This window comes from Chlorocebus sabaeus, chromosome 7, assembly GCF_047675955.1.
Source record: "Chlorocebus sabaeus isolate Y175 chromosome 7, mChlSab1.0.hap1, whole genome shotgun sequence".
In the NCBI taxonomy this organism is placed as follows: domain Eukaryota; kingdom Metazoa; phylum Chordata; class Mammalia; order Primates; family Cercopithecidae; genus Chlorocebus; species Chlorocebus sabaeus.
This window is the reverse complement of record NC_132910.1, coordinates 135,338,807-135,362,326: the sequence shown is the minus strand read 5'-3', so window position 1 is coordinate 135,362,326 and position 23,520 is coordinate 135,338,807. Positions and strand designations below refer to the sequence as shown.

Below are 23,520 nucleotides of genomic sequence, written 5' to 3'. Positions count from 1 at the left end.
TGAAGTTTGCACTGTCGTGCTAAACTTGGAGCATGAAGAAATGGTTGCTTGGCTCTTACCAGGCCCCCTTACAGCAGTTTAGTTCTGTCACCACTGGCCACCTCTTCTTCTCCAAGCTCTCTACCCCTGCGATAAGTCCTGGATCTCTCCTGTTACTCCTCTTTCCTGAGCACCCGCTAGGAGCATCTTTCTCCTCTTAGCATCTCTTTTCTATGCCTTTCCACCAAGTCCATTTGCTCTCCTTCTATCTTCTTCCTCATTCAAGGTACCTTTATATGCTATCTAAAGGCTCTGGCATCCCAGAGTAAAGCAGAGAGGAAGTAAGGGAGGCCTGGAATCTCCCCAAAGGGCTTTTTATTCAAAAATACTGTATGACCACTGTATGCAGGGCACTTTGTGAGGTGACCTCTCTAGGCCTGTAGAGTTTATAGTTTAATGCAGTGGTCTCTAATGCAGAGTGTATGACACCTGACAGGGATGAGGAAAGAAAATGTTAGATTTCCGATTTATATTTTTATCTCATTAAAATTTCCCCAACCTGGGCAACATAGTGCGACCCTGTCTCTACAAATAATTTAAAAATTACCTGGGCATGGTGGCATGTGCCTGTAGTCCCAGCTATTCAGGAGGCTGAGGCAGGAGGATCACTTGAGCTTAGGTGCCCCAGGCTGCAGTGAGCTGAGATCGCACTACTGCATTCCAGCCTGGGCAACAGCGTGAGGCCCTGTTTCAAACACCAAAAATAATTCCACGTAAGTGCGGTAATAAAGGTTTATTATTCATAAATATTCATGTGTTGGTGATAGGGTTTAAAATTTTTATTGTTGATGTGTGAGATTAAAAACATTTGGGAAGTGGCCTGTTTAATTGATTTTGATTTTGTTAGTTGAACAAAGATTGTTTTGTACTCCATTGTAAGGGAATAAACTTCAGTATTGCCCAAATAGCCAGACTTTTAAAGTTTTCTTCTTTTTTGTCTTTTGAAAGATCCTCCTTTACATAGCACAGCTATATATGCTGATGAAGAAGAATTCTCCAAACTTTGTGGACTATCTATCCCTTCAACTCCTCCAGGAAAAGAAGCAAAAATAAGGTACTGGTATATTTCAAGCAATTGTTTATTCATGGTTAGTGGGATTTCTGAGATAGAAGCTAATAAAAAGAAAGCGTTTTAAGATACTTTGAGCCAACTTGTTATGCTTTTTCTCAAGAGAACTGAGGCATAAAAACTTTATTAATAATTGACAATTATGATAATTATAATAGCTGTGATAACTGACAGAATTCACACCTGATTATCCTAGAAATCATGCCTAGGAAGATAGTTTAGCTCTGAGTCAAATAAGAAAAGAGGGAGAGATTTTATGAGCATAAAATTTTAGGTGATTTTTGGGAGGTCTCTTTCATTTACAAACTCTAATGATCACAAATGAGATGTTTCCTTGTATATGGTAGGTGATAATTACAAAGCAATACAAAGCCTGTTTCAGATGCATTGTCCCTGAGGCACATTGGTTTGAGTCTTTCAGATTTATGTGAACGTATAGGTCAGGAAAATCTCTATAAAAATGATTTCATAGAGAAAACTTGGGAGCAAGTTATATAATGCAGAACTCTTCGATAACTGTAGTACTTATTTTAAGTTGTTATCTAGAGCAGCTCTTTGACTTATGGACTTCTATTGGGTAATAGGTCAGTTCTAGTTAATGTATTTAGCAAGTATCAAAAGTGCAGTGTTTGTTTATTTATTTTTTTTTTTGAGATGGAATCTTGCTCTGACTCCCACGCTGGAGTGCAGTGGCGTGATCTGGGCTCACTGCAAGCTCCGCCTCCCGGGTTTACGCCATTCTCCTGCCTCAGCCTCCCGAGTGGCTGGGACTACAGGCGCCCACCACCACGTCCAGCTAATTTTTTTTGTATTTTTAGTAGAGACTGGTTTCACCGTGTTACCCAGGCTGGTCTCGATCTCCTGACCTCATGATCCGCCCACCTTGGCCTCCCAAAGTGCTGGGATTACAGACGTGAGCCACCGCGCCCGGCCAAAACTGCCGTTTTAAAACAAATATGCCAGTTGGGCAGAAATCTGAGAAGTCATTTTGAGATTGTCTATACTAGGGAAGTTTTATAGTACTTGGTTATTTTGGAGACTCACTCTGTCACCATGCTGGAGTGCAGTGGCGCTGTCTCGGCTCATTGCAACCTCCACCTCCTCGGTTCAAGCAATTCTTCTGCCTCAGCCTCTCGAGTAGTTTGGACTATAGGCACATGCCACCATGCCCAGCTAATTTTTGTATTTTCTAGTAGAGATGGGGTTTCACCATGTTGGCCAGGATGGTCTTGATCTCCTGACCTCATGATCTGCCCGCCTTGGCCTCCCAAAGTGCTGGGATTACAGGCGTTAACCACCGCTCCTGGCTGACTCCAGTTTTATATGTTACTGAAAATCAGTAGAAGTCATACATTTGGAAAACATGCACTCTAAATAGTGGTGAATGTAATTTTTAAAGAGGAATACTTTGAGTAAACATTCACATGGTTTAAAAATATAAAAAGGTGTATAGTAAGTCTTCATATCATGTCTACTATCCATCTAGCTCCTAGAACCCCCTTCTTCCCTCTCCCTTATTATTTCTCATATGTCCTTCCAGAATTTCTTGGTGCATATAAAAGTAAATATGAAACACATTTTAACCCTTTTTTTTGTGTACAAAAGGCAGCATAGGTTGCTACCTAGCTTTTTTCACTTACTACCTCTTAGAGATCTTTACATGTCAATACACATGGAGCTTTCTCATTGTTCTACCCTTTCCACAGCATGAGTGTTCCTTAGTGTGATTATCCAGTCCTGTATGAATGGGCAGTCAGGCTGTTTCCAGTCTGTGCTCTCACTCCCAGTGGCACTGGGAGTGCCATTTCACACTTGTGCTTGTGTATCTATAGGATATAGTCATAAAAGTGAAATTCTGAGTCAAATGAAATGTATTTGTCATTTTTATAGTTATTGCCACGTTGCCACCAAAGTGAGATCAAACTTGGATTTTTGCCAATGTGATAGGTCAAAAATGCTATCCCAGCCTAGTTCTAATTTGTATTCTTCTTAGGAATGATGGAACAGCAATCATTTAAAAGCTTTTGAATTTGTCTTTCTGCAAACTGTTTATATCCTTTTTACTATAGTTGATGTTGGTCATTTTCTTCATGACTTCATTTAAACATTAGTGAGATGAGCCCTATGTTACAGTTTTTTGGTTTTTTTTGTTTTTTTTTTTTAACTGGTTCATCTGTCTTTTGACAACACACCTAATGGTGGTGTTTTTTTTTTCCCCAACATAGAAAATGTTTAGTTTTATTTAGATATGGTGATATATTTATCACTCTTAGCGTTTAGGGATTTTGAGTCATAGTTAGGAAGATGTCTCCCTTCATGTTTTCTTTTAGAACTTGTATGATTTGTATTAAAATCCTTGATCTTCTCTATTCTTGTGAGGTATAAATGCAGCTTTTCTCATTATTTTCTCATTTTTTTAAATGACTTTTAAGAGCTACTTGTTAAGTTAAAAGCAAAGTTACAATCTTTATTGGGTTGAGGTAAATTTGTACATTTATTTATAAAAGCTGATCTTTATTAGTTTTTGATTTGGTTTGTTCTTGCTTTTCTAGTTCTTTAAGATGCATCATTAGGTTATTCATTTAAAGATTTTCTTTTTTGATGTAGGCACTTATAGCTGTAAACTTCCCTCTTAGTACTGCTTTTGTGGTATCCCATAGGTTTTGGTATGTTGTGTTTCCATTATCATTTGTCTCAAGAAATTGTTCAGCTTCCTTCTTAATCTCTTAATTGACCCACTGGTCCTTCATTAACATTTTTTCTCTGTGTGTTTGTATAACTTCCAAAATTCCTCTTGTTATTGATTTCTAGTTTTATTCCACAGAGAAGATACTTGATATTTCAGTTTTTAAAAAATGTTTTCAGACTTGTTTTGTGACCTATCACACGGTCTGTACTTGAGAATGATCCATGTGCTGAGGAAAGAATGTGTCTTCTGTAGCTGCTGGATGAAATGTTCTAGAATGATCCATGTGCTGAGGAAAAGAATGTGTCTTCTGTAGCTGCTGGATGAAATGTTCTAGAACGATCCATGTGCTGAGGAAAAGAATGTGTCTTCTGTAGCTGCTGGATGAAATGTTCTAGAACGATCCATGTGCTGAGGAAAAGAATGTGTCTTCTGTAGCTGCTGGATGAAATGTTCTAGAACGATCCATGTGCTGAGGAAAAGAATGTGTCTTCTGTAGCTGCTGGATGAAATGTTCTAGAACGATCCATGTGCTGAGGAAAAGAATGTGTCTTCTGTAGCTGTTGGATGAAATGTTCTGTAAATATCTGTTAGGTCCATATGGTCTACAGTGCAGATTAAGTCTGCTGTTTCTTTATTGATCTTCTGTCTGGAAGATCTCTCCGGTGCTGAAAGTGGGGTGTTGAAGTCTCCAGCTAATGTATTGGGGTCTGTCTCTCCCTTTAGCTCTAATAATACTAGCTTCATCTATCTGGGTGTTCCAATGTTGGGTGCATGTATATTTAAAATTGTTGTATCCTCTTGCTGAATTTGACCCCTTTTGTCATTACATAGTGATCTTCTTTGTCTCTTCTTACAGTTTCTGTCTCAAAATCTGGTTTATCTGAAATAAGTATAGCTATTCTGCCCTTTTTTTGGTTTCCATTGGCATGGAATATCTTTTTCCATACCTTTATTTTCAGTCTGTGTGTATCTTTATAGATGAAATGTGTTTCTTGTAGGCAACAAATCATTGGGTCTTCCCCCCACCCCCATCCCAGCCACTCTGTGTCTTTTGATTGGAGAGTTTAGTCCATTTACATTCAGTGTTACTATTGCTAAGCAGGGACTTACTCATGCCATTTTATTATTTGTTTTCTAATTGTTTTGTGGCCCTCTCTTCTTTTCTTCCTTCTATCTTGCTTTTAGTAAAGGTGATTTTCTCTGGCAGTGTGATTTCTTGGTCTTTTTATGTATTTGTTGTATTTTTTATTTGAGGTTACCATGAGGCTAGCAGGTACTGCCATATAACCCATTATTTTATGCCGTTAACAACTTAACCCTGCTTTCATAAACAAGCAAAAAAAAAACTAATAAAAACTCTACACTTTCACTTTGCTCCCCCACTTTTTAACTTTTTGTTTTTACTTTTATTGTACTGTTTATGTTTTGAAAAGTTGTTATTTTTGATGGGTTCATCTTTTAGTCTTTCTACTTACAATGAGAGTAGTTTACACACATCAGCTACAGTGTTATCTTTTTCCGTGTACTTAATATTACCAGTGAGTTTTATACCTTCAGGTGATTTATACTGCTCATTAATGTCTTTTTCTTTCTGCTTGAATTACTCCCTTTAGCATTTCTTTTGGGACAGGTCTGGAGTTGATAAAATTTCTCAGCTTTTGTTTGGGAAAGTCTTTATTTCTTTTTCATGTTTGAAGGATATTTTCACCAGATATATTCTTATAGGGTAAAAGTTTTTTTCCTTCAACACTTTAAATATATCAGGCCAGTCTCTCCTGGCCTGTAAGGTGTCCACTGAAAAGTCTGCTGCCAGACATATCAGAGCTCCATTGTAAGTTACTTGTTTCTTTTCTCTTGCTGCTTTTAGATTCTTTATCTTTGACCTTTGGGTGTTTTATTATTAAATGCCTTGAGGTAGTCTTCTTTGGGTTAAAGCTGCTTGGTGTTGGTTGTATAACCTTCTTGTACTTGGATATTGATACCTTTCTCTTGGTTTAGGAAGTTCTCTGTTACTACCTTTTTGAATAAACTTTCTACCCGCCTTTCTCTACCTTTCTTTAAGGCCAGTAACTCTTTGATTTGCCCTTTTGAAGCTTTTTCTAGACCCTGTAGGCATGCTTCAAGACTGTTTTTTCTTTTTTCTTTTTTTTCCTCTGTATTTTCAAATAGCCTTTCTTCAAGCTCACTAATTCTTTCTTCTGCTTGATAGATTCTGCTATTAAGAGACTCTGATGTATTCTTTAGTATGTCAGCTACATTTTTCAACTACTGAATTTCTGCTTGATTTTTAAAAATTATTTCAATTCTTTGTTAAAGTGATCTGATAGAATTCTGAATTCCTTCTCTGTGTTATCTTGAATTTCTTTGAGTTTCCTCAAAACAGCTATTTTGAATTCTCTGTCTAGAAGGTCACATATCTGCTGTTTCCCCAGTATTGGTCCCTGGTGCCTTATTTAGTTCATTTGATGAGGTCATGTTTTACTGGATGGTCTTGATGCTTATGGATGTTTATCAGTGTCTGGACATTGAAGAGTCGGGTATTTATTGTAGTCATTGGAGTCTGGGCTTGTTTGGATCCATCCTTTTTGGGAAGGCTTTCCAGATATTTGAAAGGACTTAGGTGTTGTGATCTGCATTAGGGGATCTCATGACCCTGACTGGTGCCCTGTGCTACTGTGGCTGAGCTGGTATCCAAGATGGAAAACAAAGTCCTCTCCACTCTTCTCTCTCCTCTCCTTTCGCAGAAGAAAGAGGTCTCTTTTGGAGCCATGGGCTGTGCTGCCTGGGCCTGGGAGAGGGGTGATGCCAGCACACCCTTAGCCACACTGGTTGGTGTCTCAGTAGGTCTCATGCCCCCACAGTCCACTGGCTTCAAGCCCAGCTCAGCACTAGGAATTGCCATCCTTGTGGCCTAGACTGCCCCTCAGGCTCACGTGGGGCCGCAGAGCACTTTAGCCCACAGTGGCAAGGCTTGTCAGAGCTCTACCTCCCACTGCTAAGATGGGCGATTCCCCTCACACCAGGACTAGTCCAAATGCTCCCTCTGTGTGTGGGCATCAGTTTAGTTCAGCATGGTTCTGCTTTCCACTGTTAAAGGACAGCGCTGATTTCAAAGCAAAGCTGCAAAATCACTGCGCTCTCCCCCTAAGAGCACAGATTCTCTGTGCCATGCAGCCACTGTCGGAGATGGGGAAGGGGTAGCGTCAGCGATTGTAGACTCTTTCCTACCCTCTTCAGTGCCTCTTTCAGCGATAGGAAGTCAAGAACAGGCACTGTGAGTACTCAGCTGACTTTTGTTTCCTGTGAAGGTGCTCCCTTTGTGTAGATAGTTGTTAAACTTGGTGTTCCTGCGGGGACAATCAGTGGAGCCCTCTGTTCAGCCATCTTGCTCCTGGCTGTTTCCTCTCCTGTTTTTTTTTTTTCTTTATGTGTAGGTGATTCTGTTCTCAGCCCTCTCTTCTCTGGCCCTCTCTTCTCCATCCAACCCCAGTTCACGCTCATGGTTTTAACTACCTGTGTGCCACCATTTCTCAAGTTTGTCTCTTGTCCAGACCCTCTCCTGAGTTCCAAGATGTCTTGCACGTTGGCCATATTTCTCTAGATGCCCATAGGCACCTCACTCAACAAAGGCAAAACTGAGCTCCTTTTCCTTCTCATCTAGTGTCAGTGAACTCCTTTGGTATTCTCTAGGTTAATAGTCTTGCCATTCACCCAGTCCTCTCCAATCCGCAATCTGGGAATCAGTCCTGGTATGTTCTGTCTGGCCAGTCCTATTTTTCTGGCCTGTGACTGCCTTGAGAATCCGTTTTTCCTTTCCACACCCCTGCCACCTCCCTGTGGCTGCCATGGTTTGGGGACTTCACTCTTACCAGCATTCCTGCGGTAGTTTCCTGTCTGGTGTCCTTATCTCTCCTGCCAGCTCCCTCTGGCCTACCTTCCCATACACCTTCCAGAGTGATCTTTTGAAACCCCAGTCTCGTCTTACTCCTACGTCCACCTCCTGTTAGGGCTCTCCTTTGTCTGTATGCATGGCATAGAGGGCCCCCATGCCACTTTGGATCCTTGGGTGAGTAGACACTGAGGCAGTTAGGAATGGAAGGGGTTTATTAGTGATATCTGTGAAGGGTAAAGTTGGAAGAAGCAGTATGGGGCAGAGATGGCCTCAAATTGCACTGCAGTGCCTACAGTTCTGAACAAGCCACTGCAGAGCTCTGGAGGAGTGAGGGCTGTTAAAAGGAGGCCTGGCCTGTATCAGGCAGAAACGTCGAGGCCCCAGACCCTCGCTGTGCTTGCTTGTTGGCTAGAGACTACCCACAGCTATAGCCTCTGCCCAGATGCTGCAGTGGATCCAGAAGGTGCTGCAGTAGATCTAGAAGACGCCGCAGCTGGAGGCTGGCGCTGACCATAGGAGATCCATGCAGCATGCCCATGTGGGTACCCTGCAGCCCTTCAGTCATAGCCTTTGGCTTTTCCCGAGCGTTTGTTATCTTCTCTTAGAAAATACATTTTATCCATGCTCTGTTGCACGTTTCTTGAATGTGCCAGGCTGTTTTACACCACCATGCTTTTACATTAACTTTTCCATCTGCTTTAAATGTCCTTCTCCACACTTGTTTTCCTGAAAAAAGTTTTTTTTACCAGTCACCGCCAAGTGTCATAACTGTGATGCCTTTCCTAATACCCAAGCCATGTCTCCACATCATCTTCTCTGTCAGGTGCTTGCCAGGTCATCACTCTGCACTATCTTTGGCCTTCCTACTAGACAGTGAACCCTTCGAAGGAAAACCTCTCAATTTTGAAGTAATTTTATTCACTGTACTTTGTATTTTGAGGTTGGTGTTAAATAAATTTGTTGTATTGAACAGAATGAAAAGATGAATTTTCATATCCCATCAGAAGTTAGGACTATTTTTTTCCTTTTTAAAGGATAAAAGGTGTTCCCTTTTCTATCACCTAAGGACGGGCCTAGTGGATTAGCTTTTAGTACAAATGATGGCCCATATGCCTGGGACTGGTAACTTGGAGAAAAGTGCAGTTCTCAGACATCACCACAGGTGCTGCAGTAATGGAACAGGTTACTTGCTTGCCTGGGATGAACTCATGTGGCCTGGGTATGGGAAGATGTGGGAGGCAGCAGTAAACCTGGGAACATGGCAGGCTTGTATGTGACAAGTAGGATATTTCCTCATTAAATTGAGTCTGTTTTCGGGTTGGATGAGCAAGTTAGAGAAGACATGCGAATATAAATGGAATGTGTACAAGATATTGATGACTTGTACTTTTTACAGTTCAGACACTTCTGGAAATGAAGCAAGTGCGATTGAATCTGTAAAAATTAGTGCAAAAAAGGTATGTAGGAGTATTTGCTCTTCTATTTTAATTTGTAGTGTAGTTTGATTGGATTCAAATAGAGAAAATGTTCTGTAAAATATTTCATTTCCTCTTTAGATTGGATGCAAATAGAGAAAATATTCCATAGCAACATTTTTCATAAAGTTCTATTTTTAGAATATACTTTTATAGTAAAAAGCAAAATATTTTTGTATCTGAAGTGTTTTTCATTAAAGAGGTCTCACATCTCTATGTACTTTGTCAATTTTCATAGCATTCTTGTACTGTGGTTAGGTCGTGATTTTAAAAGGCAGAGGGAATTGTTGGGAGTGTTTATTGTAACCTTTGATTTAGGTTTCCTGTCCTATCCATTAATTATGTTGCTGTCTTCCTATTATGTTCAGTTTTGAAGTTTAGAAGTGAGTAATGTGGACTGTATATATGGTTTTCTACTATTACAGTAAGAATTATAAGCATTTCTATTTTCTAAATAAGTACTGCTGTTTTTTCTTTTACACAGCCAGGAAGAAAGCTCAAGCCCATTAGTGATGACTCTGAAAGCACTGAAGGAAGTGATACAAGAAGAAAAGTTAAATCAGCAGAGAAAACAAATACACAGTGTCATGAGGTTATTCCAACTACAGCATCTTCAGAACTTTCAGAGAAACCAGCTGAGTCGGTCACTTCTAAAAAGACAGGACCCCTTAGTGCCCAGCCCTCTGTTGAAAAAGAGAACTTGGCAATAGAAAGTCAATCGGTAAGAATGTCAGCCATCCCCAAGGACAGCAAAAAAGGTTTATTGAAAAATTTGGGGGAAGAAAATGAAGCATTTTCTCTTTCCTTCATATGTTTTCAAAGACAAATTTTATATTTTCCTTAATGTAATAAAAATGTTTGTTTTAGAAAATCTAGATGGTATGGCCGGGCGTGGTGGCTCACGCCTGTAATCCCAGCACTTTGGGAGACCGAGGCAGGGGGATCACCTGAGGTCAGGAGTTCAAGACCAGCCTGGGCAACATGGTGAAACCCCGTCTCTACTAAAAGTACAAAAATTAGCTGGATGCAGTGGCGCATGCCTGTAATCCTAGCTACTCAGGAGGCTGAGGCAGGAGAATCGCTTGAGTCCAGGAGGCGGAGGTTGCAGTAAGCTGAGATTGCACCATTGCACTCCAGCCTAGGTGACAGAGCAAGACTCCATCTTAAAAAAAACAAAACAAAGAAAAACTAGAAGGTATGGAAAAGAAGATAAAATCACCTATAATTCCATAACCCAAAATAACCACGTTTTTTGGTCCATGCTGTTCAGTCCTTTCAGTGAGCTTTAATTACCCTGAGATCATATACTTGTTATTAAGTATTCAACAATGCATAACATTCCATTCATGACATGCCATAGTTAATCTCTTACTAATGAAGAATTGCTATTTAAAAAATTATAAGTGCTTTATAATTATAAGATGAATTTTGTTTTAGCTAAATATTCGTGCATTCCTTAGATCATTTCCTTAGAAAAAAACTGCTGATAAGAATTCTGGGTCTTAGGCCAGGCGCGGTGGCTCATGCCTGTAATCCTACCACTTTGGGAGGCCAAGGCATGCGGATCACCTGAGGTCAGGAGTTCGAGACCAGCCTAGCCAACATGGCAAAACCCCTTCTCTACTAAAAATACAAAAATTAGCCGGGTGTGGTGGTGCATGCCTGTAATCCCAGCTACTCAGAAGGTTGTAGCAGGAGAATCAACTTGAACCCAGGAGGCGGAGGTTGGAGTGACCTGAGACTGTGCCACTGTACTGGGCAATAGAGTGAGACTCAGTCTCAAAAAACAAAGAATTCTGGATCTTATTGGTTCTAAAATTCTTGACATATAATATCTTTTGGCAAGTTCTTAATATGTGATTAATTCATTTGGGCTTAATTGAATAAATAATTTATGCTCATGTTTGAAAACTTTTTGAAGTATAGTAAGTTGTCCCTGCTACCCTGTCTTCTTCACCTTTCCACCTGCTAAACATACACACAGGTGACCTTATACTTTCTTATATATCCTTCAAATTTCCTTTTGTACATGTAAACAAGTATGAATATATATTCTTATTTTTATTTCCTGTCTTTACACAAATTGAAGCAAACTATGATCTCTGTTGTTGGTCTTTCTTGGTGAACATCCCATGTGCACTTGAATTTGCAGTTGTGTTCTGTAAATGTCAGCTGAGGTCAAGTGTAGTTCAGAGATTTTGTCTCCTTACTCTTGTTTTTGGTGATGGGGGATGGTCTGCTTGATCTATCAGTTCCTTAGAGGAGGTATTTTTTTAACTTCTGCTAAAAGTCCATTGACTTTTGATGTAATTTTAAATATGGTGAGGTTCACATCTACCATACTCTGTTTTCCATTTGCTCCTGTTTTCTGTCTCTCTTAGAACTCATTTTGGATTAGTTGAACGTTGTTTTTGTATTCTATTTTATTTTCTCTATTGACTTCTTAGCTATACCTTTTTAAATTTTTTTCAGTGGTTGCTCCTGGGTTAAAAATGTACATCCTTAAATTAGCAAAGTCTATTTAGAATCAGTGTGTTATCACTTCATACATTCTACTTGACAATTAACTACCTCCCACTACATAAATGTAATTACATAACAATATTATGTATAATTCTATTTATCCATCCCCATCCTCTGTGCTGTTTTGTCATGTTTTACTTCTGTGTTACAAATCTAACCTTACAGTATTCATTTCTGCTTGAAAGAGTTGTTTTTTTAAAAAAAAATATGAGAAGCAGCAGCTCTGTAGTCTTCTACCAGTTCCTCTCTCCAGTTCACTGATTGCCTGCCTATAGATACTAGTTTCCATTTGTTATCTTTTTCCATCAGCCTATAGAATATCTTCTAGCATTTCTTTCATGGCAGGTCTGCTGGTGACAAAATCTCTCAGATTTTGTTTATCTGGAAGTGTTTTTATTTCAACTCTGTTTTTGAAGGATATTTCACTGGCTGTGGAATTCTGAGTTGACAGACTTATTCCCCAGCTCTTTATACCATTCTGTTGTCTTCTGGTCTCCATGGTTTCTGATGAGCCGTGAGTTGTCTCTTTCCCACGTACATTTACCTTGTCCTGTGCCCCTAATGCTGCTTGTCCTTCATTATCAACTATGTTGTTATCCTCATGATAGCATTTTCTGGTAGGCTTTATGTGGTCTCACCCGGCACGTGGGCAGTACTTAGACAAGGCCTCTTAGGACCCCCGCCCCACAGGCACCTGTGCTCTCCTGAGCAGCTTATTCCAAGTGCCTCTCAGCTGGGTAGGATTGTCATGCCCTGCTTAGACTTCAGCTCACTATACCCCATTTAGAAACTCTGTGTGCATGGAGTGGGGGTGGTAGTCATAGGGTTCACCTTCCAAGTTTCCCCTTTCTCCTGGAACTCAGTCTTGTATTGCCTATTGTTCAATGCCTGAATACAGTTGCCACCCCTTTTCCCCCATTTTATGGTTGTTTATGGCAAGAGAGCTAGTTTGGAAGCTGTTACTTCACCGTAGCTGGAACAGAAATTTGAGCTGATTCCACATGTTATTATCTTAAGTAATAAAAGTTCAACTTTTCCATCAAGGCAACAATTGTTGTAAGTCAACTGAAAGTTTTATTTGCTCTTATTTTGTGATGGTTTTGTTTGCAATGCTTCCTTATATTAATGTAGATAATTTATATAACTAATCTGTTTTACAACTAAATGAGAATTGTAGCTAAAGTTTTTTTTCTTCTTGAGATGGAGTCTCGCTCTGTCACCCAGGCTGGAGTGCAGTGGTGCAATCTCAGCTCACTGCAACCTCTGACTCCCCCCAGGTTCAAGCAGTTCTTCTGCCTCAGCCTCCCCAGTAGCTGGGACTACAGGCGTGCGCCACCACACCCTGGCAATTTTTGTATTTTTAGTAGAGGTGGGGTTTTACCATGTTGGCCAGGCTGGTCTGGAACTCCTGACCTCAAGTGATCTGCCTGCCTCAGCCTCCCAAAGTGCTAGGATTACAGGCATGAGCCACTATGCCCAGCTAAAATATTGAATGACAGTTTGGTAACAGTCTTAATCCTTATGTTTTAAGAGAAAGAAAACTTCTTAAAACCTTAATGCTTTTTTTTTTTTTTTTTTTTTGTAGAAAACTCAGAAAAAAGGGAAGATGTCTCATGGCAAAGAGAAGAAATCAAGAAGTAAAGCCGTAGGCTCAGGTAGAGAATGATGTTTTATATTTTGTCACTCGTTCAGGAATTTCATGAGAGAAATAAGACCCTATTCTTAATTTGTTATAGTTGTAAATTGTAAGTACATAAAATTGCCACTTTTAAAAATTAGGAATATGTGACTTTAAAGTAACATTTTTTTCTAACATTTTGTCATGAAAATTTTCAGCATACAACTAAGGTGGAAAAAAAATTTATATATTCATATACCCACTACTTAGATTTTACAGTTAACATTTTATTATTTACTTTATTAGATAGGTAGTAAAGTATTAATCCATTAATCCAGTTTTTAAGGCATTTTAAAATAATGTAGACATCAGTACTTCCTCTGGAATACTTAAGTATGTACATGATTAACTGGAGTTCAGTGTGTTTACAGTTTTTTCTTTGAATGTAAAATGTACATGCAGTACAATGTGTAACTCAAGCCGCTGTCAACATGTGAAGTCTTTACTCCAGAAAGTTCCCCCATGCCTCTTTCATGTCAGTCCCCACCCCATATCTCCGGAGGCAGTGGCTTCAGGGACGTTTTTTCTGCCATGGATTAGTTTTGTCTGTTCTGGGATTTTGTGTAGATGGAATCTCATAGTGTGTACTCTTTTGTGTAAGGCTTCTTTCACTCAGCATAGTTTTTCTGCAATCCATCTATGTTGTTTGGTATCATTTTTATTACTGAGCTTATTCCACTGTGTGATTACACCACAGTTGATCCAATCTCTTACTGATGGACAGCTGAGTTGTTTTCAGGTTTTGGCTATTTGAATAAAGCTGCTGTGAACTTTTTTTTGTTGTTCTTGTTGAGACTGAGTCTTGCTCTGTTGCCAGGCTGGAGTGTAGTGGCTTGATCTCAGCTCACTGCAACTTCCGCCTCCCAGGTTCAAGCGAATCTCCTGCCTCAGTCTCCTGAGTAGCTGAGACTACAGGCCCACACCACCACGCCCGGCTAATTTTTTGTATTTTAGTAGAGATAGGGTTTCACCATGTTGGCCAGGATGGTCTTAATCTCCTGACCTCATGATCCACCTGCCTTGGCCTCCTAAAGTGCTGGGATTACAGGTGTGAGCCACTGCAACCAGCCAGTGAACATTTTTACACACATTTCTTTGTGAACATATGTTTTCATTTCTCTTGGGTAAATAAAAAGGAGTGAAGTTGCTGAGTCATAGGATAGGCATATGTTTAATTTTACAAGAAACTGCCAAACTTTGCAAACTGCATTCCCAAAGTGGTTGTATAACATAATTTTATACTCCTACCAGAAGTTTAAATGTTTAAATGCACAGTTTAAATGTTACTAAGAATATAATGAACAACTTCATGTGAATAAATTTAAAATAGATAGGGGAGGCTAGTGGGGAGCGGGGAGAGGGAGAGGCTGGTCAGCGGGTACAAAGTTACAATTAGATAGGTCTAAGTTCAGGTGTTCTCTTGCACGGTAGGGTGACTATGGTTAACAGTGTTACACATTTCAAAACAGCTAGAAGAGAGGATTTTTAGTCTTCTTACCACAAACAAATGATAAATGTATGAGGTGATGGATATGCTGAATGCCCTTATTTGATTTTTTAGACAATACATATATGTATTGACACATCACACTGTACCTATAAATATGTACAATTACTATGTGTCAATTAAAAACAAAAATTTAAAAGTGAATCCACCCAACCCACTAAAATAGAGGAAAAGGGGATATCCTCTTCTCCCCCATATTGTAACACATAAATATCTAGAAAAATGCAAGGCTAATGAAACTGGATTTTGAAGAAGAAAACAAATAATCCTATATCAAATTCAAACACTAGTTTTAAATTTTTCTATTAAACTAACAAAAACTCCTCAATTCTATATAGTTTTACAGGCAGGTCTAATATAGCAGTCCCCAAACTGTTTGGCACCAGGGACTGGTTTCATGGCAGACAATTTTTGCGTGGACGAGGATTGGAGATGGTTTTGGGATAAAACTGTTCCACCTCAGATCATCGGCGTTAGAGTCCCAAAAGGAGCTCACAACCTAGATCCCCCGCATGTGCAGTTCACAATGAGGTTCGCGCTCCCATGAGAGTCTAATGCCACCACTACTCTGACAGAAGGTGGAGCTCGGGTGGTCATGCTCACTCGCCCCCCCCACCCTGCCACTCACCTCCTGCTGTGTGGCCCAGTTCCTAACAGGCCACAAACTGATACCGGTCTGTGGCCGGGGGCTTGGGGACCCCTGGTCTAACAGACATTTAATTCTAATCTTAGGGACAGTGACACCAAAAGATAGACCAGAAAAGAGACCCTGCATATGTGGAAACTTGATGAATGTATGACAAAAATGTTGGCTGCTGGTCAGTGGGGAAAGGTGGTTCTGTGACAGTGTTTTCCCTGTAGAAAAATGAAATGAGACTGCCTCTGACTTGCAGCACACAAAAAAAGTTCTGAATTGAAGGCTTAAATATGACAGGTAAAATTGCACAATTTTTAGAGAAAATACAGGAGTATAAATAAAAAGACAACTTAGTAGAAAAATGGGCAGATGACACCAACATTTTTACAGAAGAGGAAATAGTAAAACAAACATTTGGAGGGAGTGCATTCCTAATCACAGAAATTTAAATTCACAGCTACAGTGAGACACTCCTTTGCACCTCCTAGTTTGGCACATATTTTAGCCTCTCAAGAGTCCATATTTAATGAGGATGTCGCCAGTAGAGATCCTTAATCACTGCAGATATGAAGAGATATAAGCACTTTGAAAATAATTTTGGCCATTCTCTGGCAAAGTTGAAAAAACATGCAGACTTTGAAACCTAGCAGTTGCTGGTGGGTGTATTTACTAGAGGAATTCTTGAACATGTCTGTGTATCATGTGTATGAGTGCTCTTAGCATTGTCTTTCATGCTAGCAAAGTACTGCAAACAACTTATCACATTAGAATTGATAGATAAATTGCTGTATACGTATGGAGTGGAATACAAAAGCAGAACTTTTACTGGTGCATAAGCAATTGTAAAAAGGTCGAAAACATTCTAAACTCCACATTGTTTAGGAATATATTTGTGTGCAATAAAATTATAACAAAGAGTAATATGATGATAAACACAAAGTTCAGAAGGCATTGGAGTCAGGTACGCAGAGTGCTTCCAGTGTCTTATTAATGCTCTCTCTTTTTTTTTTTTTGACCGAGTTTTGCTCTTGTCGCCCAGGCTGCAGTGAAGTGGCACGATCTCGGCTTCCTTCAACCTCTGCCTCCCAGGTTCAAGCGATTCTCCTGCCTGAGCCTCCTGAGTAGTTGGGATTACAGGTGCCGCTACTACTCCCTGGCTAATTTTTTGATTGATTTTTTTTTTTTTTTTAATAGAGAGGGGGTTTCACCATATTGGCCAGGCTGGTCTTGAACTCTTAACCTCAGGTGATCTATCCACTTCAGCCTCCCAAAGTGCTGGGATTATAGGCGTGAGCCACCGCACCTGACCAGTGCTCTCCTTCTTAAGTTGTACTGTGGTCCTATGGGCATCCCTTTTATTATGCATATTTATATTATGCATATATAAATGTTCTCGTGTATAAAATAACTCATCATAGATCAATTCTGATGCCAAAATAAATGTTATATTCAGTAAGAGTAGATAGCTTGGATATACGGTTCTTAATTAAACTTAAAAAAAAAAATCTGTTGGTCCTGAGAGCTTAAGGAAGATTTTATTTACACTAATAAGACTTTTAGATATTGTGTCTTTTCTAAAAGCAGAACTAGGCCGGGTGCAGTGGCTCACGCCTGTAATCACAGCACTTTGGGAGGCCGAGGCGGGCGGATCACGAGGTCAGGAGATCCAGACCATCCTGGCTAACACTGTGAAACCCTGTTTCTACCAAAAATACAAAACTAGCCAGGCATGGTGGCGGGCGCCTGTAGTCCCAGCTACGCAGGAGGCTGAGGCAGGAGAATGGCGTGAACCCAGGAGGCAGAGCTTGCAGTGAGCTGAGATCGTGCCACTGCACTCCAGCGTGGGCGGCAAAGCGAGACTCTGTCTCAAGAAATAAATAAATAAATGCAGAACTACTTTTTGCAGATTACTGGTTTTTCTAAAAATCATGGTGAGCTGAGTTTAGGTGAGTAGGGATTTATGTATATTGGGGTGGTGGCAGAATTGTGGGTAACAGTGTTATGGGTCTGGCCTGGAAGTATTATTGGAATACTTTTTACTAACTTCTCTTCCTACTCTTCGTATTTTATAGATTAGTAGCAACAAAGACAGCAAAGTATTTACTATGTGCCAGTCATTATACTGAGTGTTTAATGTTATCTTCTCTCTCATTCTTATAATAAACCTATGAAGTATAGATATTATTTCCCCCATTTTTACAGGTGAGAAAATTGAGGTCTTAGGTTAAAAAACTTGTCTGAGCTTACACAGCCATAAGTGGATTCAGCCAGTGTTTTGGGTGTATTAATGCCTAACAAACTACCTTAAAACTTACTAATCTAAAAACTCTGTGTAGGCCGGGCACGGTGGCTCACACCTGTAATCCCAGCACTTTGGGAGGCCAAGGCGGGTGGATCACTTGAGGTCAGGAGTTCGAGACCAGCTTGACCAACATGGTGAAACCCCGTCTCTACTGAAAATACAAAAATTAGCCAGGCATGGTGGCACATGCCCGTAAATCCCAGCTACTCGGGAGGGCGAGATAGGCAAATCACTTGAACCTGGGAAGCAGAGTTCAGCCTGGGCAACAAAAGCAAAACTCTGTCTCAAAAAAAAAAAAATCTATATCTACAATTCAAATTTAGTCCATTGCCTATTTTTGAAAATGAACTTTTATTGGATCACAGCCAGATTCCCTCTTCTGTGGATTGTTTGTGGCTGCCTTCACACTACAATGGCAGAGTGGAACAGTTGGCCCATGAAGCCAACAGTAGTTACCGTCTGGCACTTCACTGAAGTTTGCCAGCCCCTGATTGACAATGGCCATTGTTTTATTTGCTTACAGTTTTGCTTTGGGCAATTCTGTTCGTTTAATGGCTGAGCTAGGGTGGAAGGTCTGAGAATACTGTTTTCATCTCTCTGGTGCCTTGTTCCTCCTGCATGTGGCCTCTTTTTAAGTGGCTGGCTTGGGCTTGCCTGTTGTTCAGCAGTCAGAATTTCATGTGACAGTTGATGTCCAAGAGGGAGCATTGCAGGAGGTGTAAAGCAGAAGCTGCAGACACCCTGAGACCTGGCCTTTCACTCCTTCATGCTCTGCTGATCAAGCCAGTTATAGGGGCTATTCCAGATTCAAGGGAATGGAAGTAGGGAAGAGTGGGAAAGAATTGGTGGCTGTTACTAATCCACCAGAGCCAAGAGTTGCACTCAGGTCATTGTGAATCTGGAGACAAACTCTTAGTATGTTTGTCAGTTTTGCAGTATTAAAGAATTATGGAAGAAGAGTAGACTTTCCTGCCAGTGGCTTCTGTTAACATACAGAAAACTGGGGGCCGAGCATGATGGGTGCACCTGTAATCCCAGCACTTTGGGAGGCTGAGGTGAGAGGACTGCTTGAGCCCAGGAGTTCAAGACCAGCCTGGGCAACATAGTGGGACCCCACCTTTACAAAAAATTTTCGGAACTAGCCAGGCATAGTGGCGTACACTTGTAGTCTCAGCTGTTTGGGAGGCTGAGGTGGGAGGATCACTTGAACCTAGGACTTCGAAGCTGTAATGAGTGCTGAGCATGCTACTGCACTGCAGCTTGGACAACAGAGTGAGACCCTGTCTCAAAAAAAATTTTTTTAAAGAAAAAAAGTTGGGGTATGCTTTGGAAATTGATAATAACACCTTACAGATGTATAGTAATTTATAGTTTTTATAAATGCATTCACAGATATTTTCTTGCTTGAGTCTCATAATAAAAGGGAGAGCATTCTTTTATTCCATTTATCATTGAGGAAATGGCCTCTGGAAGGTTAACTGACTTGCCTGAGATCTTATGACTAGTAAGAAAGAAGCTCAAACTAGAACCAAGGTCTGTCTTCAGATCCCTGTGTGGGATAGTACTGTATATTACTACAATTATTTAAATTAATACACTGAATAATCTTGCTGTATCCTACAAGATTATTAAAGGCCTATCAGATAGATTAAAATTCAGAAAATACAGCTAACAATGAAGAGCTTATCCCCAGTGATGTTAAATAACAGCACACTACTAAATAAAGATACAGTACGGTGATTAAAAGGCAGCAATGCTTTTGGTTGCTTTAGCAAAAGTAGGAGAACCAGCGAGATAGCAGTTAAAGTGAAAATATATGTAGGGGTTTGCAAGACTGTGCACAGGGGTAAGAAGTGAGTACGGTGCCTCCTCTCTGATTGTTCAGCTGTAGCTATCTTTTACAATTTGGTGAGACTATTTTTGTGGCAGGCTTTCAGAACCCTGGACCTACAGCCAAAATATGAATAACCAGCATGTTAACTTATCTTAATATTCTAGATACTCCTGACACTGTGGACATTTGGTGTCTAGAAGGAATGAAAACCAGTGACATCGAAGAGTTGAATATTGTTTTGCCTGAATTTGAGAAAACCCACCTAGAGCATAAGTAAGTCTTTTGATGATGTGGTATTTACCCGATGAATTTCCCTTGAAGCACTGTTTTTGCTCATCATACAGTTTTTGTTATGTACTATTTTCATTGTCATTGTTTTAGATATTTTTACATTTATTATAATTGTTTCTTTAATTCTTTGAAGAATTCATATGTTTTTAAATGTCCCAAATATGTAGACTTTTAAATTTATATTTGTGTATTAACCTTCTATCTTAAATATGTTGTGACCGGTCAAAGATCATGGTCTGGTGATAATTTTTTTTTTTTTTTTAATTTTGAGACTTTCTTTATGACCTGGTACATGATCTGTGTGCAATTTCTAATCATTGGATCTAGATAGACTCTAATTATTGGATCTATGTTCAGTATTTCTTGGTACTTCTATTCATTTGTGCTGTATATGTTTAGAGACTATTAGGAAAATCGTGTGTAAAATTGCTCTGTCTTGCAGACTGAACATTTTAGTTGGTCACGCACTCTATTCCTAAACATACTTTGTCTTAAAATTTATTTTACCCGATACTAATATGCATCATAGTTTTCTTTTGCTAGCATTTGCCAGATTTTTTTGTTTGTTTGTTTGTTTGAGATGGAGTCTCGATCTGTCCTCAGGCTGGAGTACAGTGGTGAGATCTTGGCTCACTGCAGCCTCCACCTCCCAGGTTCAAGCAATTCTCCTGCCTCAGCCTCCTAAGTAGCTGGGACTACAGGTGTGTGCCAACATGCCCAGCTAATTTTTGCATTTTTAGTAGAGACAGGGTTTCACCATGTTGGCTAGGATGGTCTCGATCTCCTGACCTGGTGATCTGCCCACCTTGGCCTCCCAAAGTGCTGGGATTATAGACGTGAGCCACTGTGCCTGGCCAGATTTTACATTCTTTTAATTTCTTTTACTTCCAACCTTTTTGCTACCTTAAATTTTAATTTCTTTATTCGTCTTTTTAAATCCAGTGTATCAGTCTTTGAATTTCAACTCGAGTATAGTCCATTAGCATTTATTGTAATTATTGATATATCTTGAACAATGTTAATATATTGTTACTTCTTTAACTTTTTATTCTACTTTTTGATGTTCTGAATTTTTTTTAACTTAAAAAAATTGTATTTATAACTCACCACCTTTACTTCTAAATTAAGGTAGATAGAATTTCCCCTTCTGTTGTGTGTGTTTGTCTCTGTTTTTAAGACAATAACAAAATTTACTTAGGTATTTGATCACTTTTATCTCAGATATTTTCTTGCAATATCCTGTAGATAAGTATTTTCTCTTATTTAAATATTTCATCCAACACCACAGTGTGGCTCTTTATGTTGCAAAACTTCTAAACCTTCTGATTATTTTTATTAGACCCTTGAATTTGAATGACAGCTTAGCTGGATTTAATATTTTATGTTCTAAATTATTTTCTTAAATACTTTGGAAACTTTATATTCTTTTACATTGAGTGTTACTTTTGGAAAATTTGATGTCTATCTCTTATTTCTTTGAATGTGATCTGTTGTTTAGCTCTCTCAACTGTTATTTTGTTTCTTTGATATTCTTAAATTTCACTATATTGAGCCTGACCTTTTCATTCCAAGGTTTAAAAAAAATTTTTTTTAATCTATTGCTGCTGAACAAATTACTTTTTTTAATTCTAAGAATTTAAAATATTTTTATCCTAATTTTCTTTTTTGTTATCTTATTATCCTTTGCTTCATTCATTGGGAGATTTCCTCAATCTAAGAAATTAGATTTTCTAATTTATTCTTAGAAGTATCCAGTCTGCCATTTGTCCCATCTGTTGAGTTCTCTATTATAATATTGGTTTTTTGTTTTCTGTTTTCTGGTTTTTTTTGTTTTTTGTTTTTTTTTGTTTTTTGTTTTGAGATGGAGTCTCACTCTGTCACCCAGGCTAGAGTGCCGTGGTGCAATCTCAGTCCCTGCAACCTCCACCTCCCAGGTTCAAGCAGTTCACTTGCCTCAGCCTCCCTAGTAGCTGGGATTACAGGCACCCACCACCACACCCAGCTAATTTTTTGTATTTGTAGTAGAGACGGGGTTTCACCATGTTGGCCAGTCTGGTCTCTAACTCCTGACCTCAAGTGATCCACCCACTGTTGCCTCCCAAAGTGCTGGGATTACAGGTGTGAGCCATCATGTCCAGCTATTTCTGCTGCTTTTTTTGTGTCTTGTATTTGTGTTTTATGCTGCTAATATCTTCCTTAGAATATCTGTTGGGCTAATTTCAAATTATTGGATCAGCTGTTCTAAAATACCTGCTCTGGTAAGGTTTCGGATATAATATGTGTTTTCCTTTTGAAATGGTTGGGTTCCTCCAGCATCTTGTTATTCCAGTCTCTGAGCTTATTTTCCCCTGGGCCTGTCCCTTTCTGTCAGACAGTATGTACAGAAGAAGGCCAAACTCCAATCTCTGTTAGTGCCTGTGAGTGCAGGGGATGGGGTAAGCCCTAGGGTAGGCAGCCTCAGCTACTCATCTCACAAAACAGCCTGTCAGGTCAGTACTTCACTCCTCGCCCTCCAGAGAGGAGCAGCAGGAAGAAAAGATGGACTCTGTGGGTCATCATTCTCCAGCATGGGGGTTTGACCGGGGAAGGGTGAGGAAACAGCTGCCCAAAGTCAGTCAGCCTCCCATGTTTTTCTCTAGGCCCAAGTCCAACCCCAGTTTCAGTCTTGATGAGGACACAGGGACCAAGGTCTGAGTTGCTGCAGGGGGCAGGGGAGCGGGGGTGGAGCAGGCACACTGTTGATGAGATCGGTGATGGGAAGAGGCAGGAGTCAGTTTCCCACAGCTGTCTATTCCTGCCCTGGCCACAGCGCCACTCCTCACAGCAGTCATCCTCTCTACATGACCTCCGCCTCAGGGTTTTCACAGCTTTCTCCATTTTCTCTGTGGTATTCCCTCTGTAGTTCTGGGTGAGCTTGGGGAAAGGAGCCAGCCTGTCATGCCAATTCATCATCATCATTGTGGGAAGTACCTGTTTTACTCTTCTGTATATTCCAGAGCCAGTTTCCTGTTAAAACTAGCACAGTTAACACACCCAAGACCATCTTGCTTGTGTTATCCTTTTCCTATTCACAAATCTCTTATAGGAAGCTTATTATAGATTTCTGATGTTTTAGGGAAAATGGCATTGTCCCCTTCTAAATCATTTCTTATGTCAAGAACTTACTACCCAGTGGATAGTAAGGACACAGGGACAGAGGTCTGAGTTGCTGCAGTGGGTAGTAAGTTCTTGATATAAGAAATGATTTAGAAGAGGCATAGTATTTTTCTTAGACTTATATAACATTGCAGTACAACTTTGTATTTTTGTCATACCAAATAAGAATTCTGGTGAATCACTGATCTCATTTTGTTTCCTTAACAATGTGGTGTTCTCAGCCACGTGAAACACTTCACTCTTTCAAAATTAAGTCAACAACTATTTAAGGGTCTGTTTTTAATATCCTGTACCTAGCACTCAGACCTGAATAGCTTCACTGTTATATCTGTATAAACTGACGATAAGCAGTTTATGTATAAGTAGGGAAGTATGCCATGAAATGCAACATTACAAACGCTTAGCATATTCTATAGCTGATTCAATTA

General features: G+C 39.8%; 1 protein-coding gene across 5 annotated transcripts in view; it reads left to right on the top strand.

Moving 5' to 3' along the window:
• CENPU (centromere protein U) overlaps positions 1 to 23,520 on the top strand; it is a 43,414-nt gene that overhangs the window by 8,097 nt on the left and 11,797 nt on the right. For all 5 annotated transcript variants that reach the window (XR_498339.3, XM_008000402.3, XM_008000401.3 and 2 more), the window contains exons 4-8: positions 988 to 1,093; positions 9,086 to 9,146; positions 9,649 to 9,885; positions 13,273 to 13,342; positions 19,810 to 19,918. Coding sequence is in view for 4 of the 5 variants with exons in the window: in XM_008000402.3 (XP_007998593.1) it covers positions 988 to 1,093; positions 9,086 to 9,146; positions 9,649 to 9,885; positions 13,273 to 13,342; positions 19,810 to 19,918 (583 nt within the window). In the remaining variant the exon portion in view is untranslated. The remainder of the gene's footprint in view (positions 1 to 987; positions 1,094 to 9,085; positions 9,147 to 9,648; positions 9,886 to 13,272; positions 13,343 to 19,809; positions 19,919 to 23,520) is intronic.